Consider the following 5,847-nt stretch of genomic DNA (forward strand, 5'->3'; position numbering starts at 1 on the left):
GTGGCCCTACACAGTCCAACAAGATACCAGTGCTGAAAACACACTCTCCACAAAAAGCTCTACTTTATAAGCTATTCTTTACATTACAAGTGGTAGAGAAAGCGGGATTTACAGTACAGTATGAGCTATATTCTGTCTGGGTGCCAGATCACCGTACATTTTCCGACACATTCTGATGGACATCAGGTTTATAGGGCGCCGGCAGGTGAACTTGGCTGGATGCTTTAAGAGTATTATAACAGTTTCTCATCCTTTAGTGTTCACTTAGCCGGTGCTAATGGTGGATTGTCGCTAGTGGACGTCTAGACTAGATATTGACTTCAATCTTTAATAAATGCCATCCCTTCCGAAATTCTAATGGATGGTGTCTTTGCACCAGCTGAGTAGGCTGTCACTGTAGATGATCAACAATGTGACATTTTTATTCATAAAGTAAGTAGAAGGGTCTGTACAGCATTAATTGCCTCAGGTGAAAGTAAAAGTCGTTTTTGAGGTGGCAGCCTACTTCAAACCCAAGAAACGTCATTACTTTTCACAAACAGTAGAGGACAGCAGATCACACACATGAAATGTACTTTACCCCAGCACGTTGTTGTCCCTCATTTCAGGTTGTAGGCCTGCATGTCATGTCTGGTAATATGATGCCCCACTAGGATCACTGTAAAGTCATGCAGTGTATCAGACTTTAAGGAGGGAATATATTCCCCAACCCCAACCCCACCTCGTACAGACATAAACACAGTGAATGACTTTGATTGAAGGAATCATCTTGTACACGAAATAACCACAATGTCCTCCCCTCAATGGCCTCAGCTGATCCTAACTTTTTCATTAACACAATTTCTGAAAAATACCCGATTTAATCTTGATGTGAGGGGCTGAGCTAACTAGGTAGTCCCTCCAGGTTGTAAAGTTGACGTCATGGAGATACCTTCGAACTGTCAACTTGTCCAGGAAACAACACTATATAAAAGGTGTGGTGAGGTGTAGATACAGAACAGGTGCGTAGGTTACAGGAGGTCGAGTCACGTAGATAGATTTCTAGGAATTTCTAGAGAATTGGTTGAAATCATTTTGTGGATTACCATGCGCAGAGGAGCTAATTCATTGAGATGTACGTGAGTTACCTGATGGATAAAAACACCGGAATGTACTCAAATTACGTGGGACACCCGACTCAACCTCTGAACAGTCAGAACTTCATGCAGTATACGGATTTCACCGGTTATCATCACGTCACAGGCGTCAGTGACCCGCATGCCCAGACGGCAGGTGTGTGGAACCCTGCTTACTTAGCAGGTCCGCGGGAGCAGTGGTCACCGTATGGCCAGAGCGCGGACTTCCACGGTTTGAGCCCAGGTACAGAACAGATCAATTTCAGTTCCCCGGATCTGACATCCATCCTGCCTACGGGGCCGGGAACTCTTCCTTCACTCAACTCGCCTGCCGGGCAGTACTCTCCAGACTCAGAGAGAAGAAACTCATACGACTGGATCAGACACAATGTACATTCATCCAGTACAGGTAAACTCCCCGAATCCCAATCCCCTCGAGCCTGTCTCATATCTATGAATTGGCTTAGTTTATTTCCTCAATAAAATGTATTTATTTTGTACAGTAGGCTACTTATCGTTGAACGCCCGAAACAGTTTGTTGATTTATGAACTTTGCGGAGAGTACTACACCTATTAGAAAAATAGCACACGTTATGGATTTGTTGCTCCAATGTCAGTGCTCAATGGCAGGTTTAACATTTTGAGTGGGTGTAGGCTTACAAGATACAAAACAAGCATTGTTGACACACTGGAAACAGAATACATATTCATATACACACGTTCCAGAACCATTGCACAACGTCACACACATTCATCAAACAGAACCTTTTCACCTATCCTTTCCGCTGGTTAAAATATCTTAGTGAAAAGCTAACATCCGAGGCGAGGGATTCTGTAGCCTGTGGTTCCCCACCCTCTCTGTCCACTGTGGGGGTGACAGGTTAAGCAGATAAGGCTGACAGCCAGGGGTTTGGTTTGGGCTGGGTGTCTCAGACAGGACAGGATCAACCCTCCTCTACTGGAAACTCTCCTGGCCTTATCTCACTTTGTGTTCCCCTCCTCGCCCTACTGCGATCAATGTTCGGTCACGCCGTGCCGTCAAGACCTCTCCTGTGGATCAATACCATCTCCCTGACTCACCCGTCCCTGGCGCTGTGTGTGTGTGTGTGTGTGAGAATGTGTGTTGTGTGTGTGTATAGTAATTGTGTGTGTACGCACGCACGCAAGTGGGACTGGGAGGCTATCTATGTAAACTCCTATGTAAACAGCTCTCACAGTGATAAGAACCACCACAGTAATGTCTTACATAGTCTCTTACACGGTGCTTATGATTAACATGACTAATAGGGTAGATGAGGCTTCACAGGCGCCAGAGAGCTTTCAACCACCCCCACGTGTGAGACTCAACTCTTAACACGGCTCCAGACATATCTCCATCAGCAAATGTAGCAGTCTGCGGTGACACTACTGTTCATACATTGTGCAGCCTGAGTCATGGCGATATCTTCACACTGCTTACACTTGAATCTACGTATGCCAATCCCTCTTTTTGTATTTATCATATCACCTGACATACCAATTTAACCAATTTAGAACATCGACATCAAAATCCTTGACAAATACTCAGTGCTGGACCAGTCCTTTAATAGTTGATAGACACATTTATTATTATACTTGTTGCATTGTCATACTTGTGTTTGGTTCCAGGAGGGAAGACGCGGACCAAGGACAAGTACAGGGTGGTGTACACAGACGAGCAGCGCCTAGAGCTAGAGAAGGAGTTCCAGTACAGCCGGTACATCACCATCAGGAGGAAGACGGAGCTGGCCCTGGGCCTCAGCCTCTCAGAGAGACAGGTGGGTCCGAGAGACAAAACAGACAGGCGTCAGAAAGACAGCCGTGTCATAGAGACGGGTGTGTGTTACAGAGACAGTTGGAGAGCTGTAGAAAGAGTTCCAGTGCAGAGCTGGCCCGGGGCCTCTCAGAGAGACAGGTAGATGGCAGAGAGCAGACATGTCGATGAGAGGGACGGGTGGGTCAGAGAGACAGGTGAGCGCTACAGGTGGGTCTCAGAGCGCTACAGGTGAGTCTCAGAGAGCAATGTAGGTCTCATCATTCTCTGATATCACCACAGGTAAAGATCTGGTTCCAGAACAGGAGAGCCAAGGAGAGGAAAATTACCAAGAAGAAGATCCAGCAGTCCCAGCAGGCCTCTAAGACTACAACTACCCTGACCTTTACTCCATCCTGCCTGGCTGACCCCAGCAACGGCTCCATGGCAACCAGCTCCAGCTTGTTGTCAGAGAAAATATCAATGACTATCAAAGAGGAGTACTGAGGATAACAATATTAAACTGCTGTTCCCATGACAATCACTACAGAAGATGTAATTGACCTCAGTGATATGATGAAAACCCTATTACATGCGTCTTGCACACCTGTAGTAGAATGCTACGGTCTGTGTTGTGATAAGAAGAAAGAGAGAGAAGAACAGGTTACACTATGCAAATATGTATAAAAGACATAAGTGCCTTATTTGCAACTGCTTTTGTGTTTATATTTTGTTGACGCAAATGAATTTGTAACAAAAAAAAATAACGTAAATGTTTTGATCTGATCTCATGTTTTTTTTTTTAAATAGATTTTTATCTTCAATATTTTGCTTGAAAGGTTTGATTCGTTTTGAGGCACTGTGAAGGGAAATTCAATTGAAGAGATGTTGAGATACGAAGTAAGCAGGGGTATTTCTCTTCACATCCTGATAGTTGATCTACAGCTGGCCTCAGTTTCTCAATCATATGATTCATCCAGACAAATAAATGTCTTGGAACGTCTTATTGGTACAAACATTTCTGTGTTGCGAACGACTTTACAAGTGTATCGTTGACACCTAGGCTACATATAGATGTTGTTTGTCCCGTTTTTTGCCAAAATGGACACCTGAAAACAAGTTTGAAAACCTGCTGTATACCCTGTACAGTATGTGCCAAGTCATCCATGATCACCAAGGAGAGAAACCACCCGTTTTAGCCGTTTACAGTCTCGCCACAAGTGATGAGTTTGCTATTTTAATGCCATAGTCAAATGAAAAGTTTCATGATTGCGCTATCAAACTGATAAAAGCCTTATCTAAGTCACATGATGATGGGTATTGAACTCATTGCATTGCTGTAAAACTTATGGACACTTACATCCCCAGTTTACAGTACCCATATGACAGTATTTGGCCTTAACTCTTATGAATTTCAAATTAATCTGTGCAGTCTGCTGATTTTGAAATTGCATACCCTTTTCTCCCTGCTTATTGTCTAATAGGGGACATGACAAGAAGATGTCAGAAGAACATGTTAGTTATATGAATTACAGCAGCATACCTGGGCATCTGTGTCACCTGTCTTATAGATCAGTAACCATAGAGAGGTAATGATCCTGGGGTTGTGGAGAATTCAACTATGATTGGCCATAAAGACTGTGTTTATTACTCCTCAGATGGGATGAATGATAGCCCAATGCTCTTAACCTTGACCTCTGACCTCTATACTGTACTATTAGAGAAGACAGGAACAACTTTTGCTTGTTTTTAAAACACAGGATTTTATTATCAAATTGCAGTTTCCAATCACACAGTGGCATCAACAATGAGCACGACAAGTGATTCCTCTGCATATTACATTGTTATCCACACTTTGTTAGACACATTATCTTTATTTATCAACAGCCTCTTCACAATTTGTTCTTTTAGCTTAACTTATTGAGTGAGAATGAGATACCATATGGCAAAATCATATATGCTTTATTTTTAGTTAACGAGGGGATTCTCAACTGGAAATAATGCGACTCAAACAGGAAATGCATCACCAACTTTAACCCCCCAAAACCAGAGATGTGGAAAGGTTCAAGGGAAGAAAAAAAAGATTTTGATGGTGTGAAAAGATATGACCATGTATCTGAACAACTATTTTACAACTTATTAGCTTATTATTGCATTAGCTCAAAAATAAATAACAATTTCTAAAAATTATACATGATCTTATTTGCTGTACAGGTACTGTGCTGTATAAAGATCATCATGTAACTACTATCTTAGATATTACCATAAATGTATGCATGTGTGTGGATGCCAGGATGATTTTCCTCATAGACAAATAAGAGTATATTTGATTTTTAGCAATATCTCAAGATGTGTCAACTAGGGAGATGGACTGCAAGCTTTAAAGTATTGACTTAAGGTATTTTGAAATTGGTCATTCAATTTCTGTTATGCAATTATCAAAATCAAAAATTCTTTAAAACATTACTTGAAATAACTATTTTAATACTTCTATCATGCAGCAAACACATGTAAGAATTTGTGACATGTCACACAACTGAAACAAGAACACACGTAAATAGGTTAAACACTTTTTCCAAAGAAACAAACGTGGTAAAGAAAAACAGAAGTGATGTATCCACTTCTTGTAAACAGACAGTATCCACTTCTTGGAAACAGACAGTGTCCACTTCTTGGAAACAGACAGTATGTGCTCTAAAGTGTGAACATACATTTACAGTAACAGCTGTGTTTTGTAACTAAGACGACATGATTCAACATGCCTGTCGTCTGTATCCCAATAATCTCTTTCTTCCTGAAATTTGCGCTCGTTCACTATTTCCCACACATTTAAAAGCATTGGATTGGTGTTGCCATGGGCAACAGGGATATTCCATATTCCATTCATTTCCTTCCAAATCCAAGAAGGGAAGTGAACAAGAAAAGGAGAGATCATTGGGACGCAGCCAGTGATTCATCTCA

General features: G+C 41.9%; 1 protein-coding gene across 1 annotated transcript; it reads left to right on the plus strand.

The window, feature by feature from the left end:
* The first annotated feature begins 1,001 nt into the window (after nt 1-1,001).
* On the plus strand, nt 1,002-4,422 carry LOC139574133 (homeobox protein CDX-1-like). Its single transcript, XM_071398336.1, has 3 exons — nt 1,002-1,524; nt 2,763-2,911; nt 3,190-4,422. Exons 1-3 carry the CDS (start codon nt 1,113-1,115, stop codon nt 3,391-3,393), a joined length of 765 nt encoding a protein of 254 aa, XP_071254437.1. The 5' UTR covers nt 1,002-1,112; the 3' UTR covers nt 3,394-4,422.
* Nucleotides 4,423-5,847: the final 1,425 nt, after the last annotated feature.

This window comes from Salvelinus alpinus, chromosome 4 (genome assembly GCF_045679555.1).
Source record: "Salvelinus alpinus chromosome 4, SLU_Salpinus.1, whole genome shotgun sequence".
Classification (NCBI taxonomy): domain Eukaryota; kingdom Metazoa; phylum Chordata; class Actinopteri; order Salmoniformes; family Salmonidae; genus Salvelinus; species Salvelinus alpinus.

Coding starts and splice junctions, on each gene's coding strand:
- LOC139574133 (XM_071398336.1), top strand. CDS start 1,113: ATGTACGTGAGTTACCTGATGGATAAAAACACCGGAATGTACTCAAAT. Junction 1,525..2,762: donor TGTACATTCATCCAGTACAG/GTAAACTCCCCG, acceptor GTTTGGTTCCAG/GAGGGAAGACGCGGACCAAG. Junction 2,912..3,189: donor TCAGCCTCTCAGAGAGACAG/GTGGGTCCGAGA, acceptor ATATCACCACAG/GTAAAGATCTGGTTCCAGAA.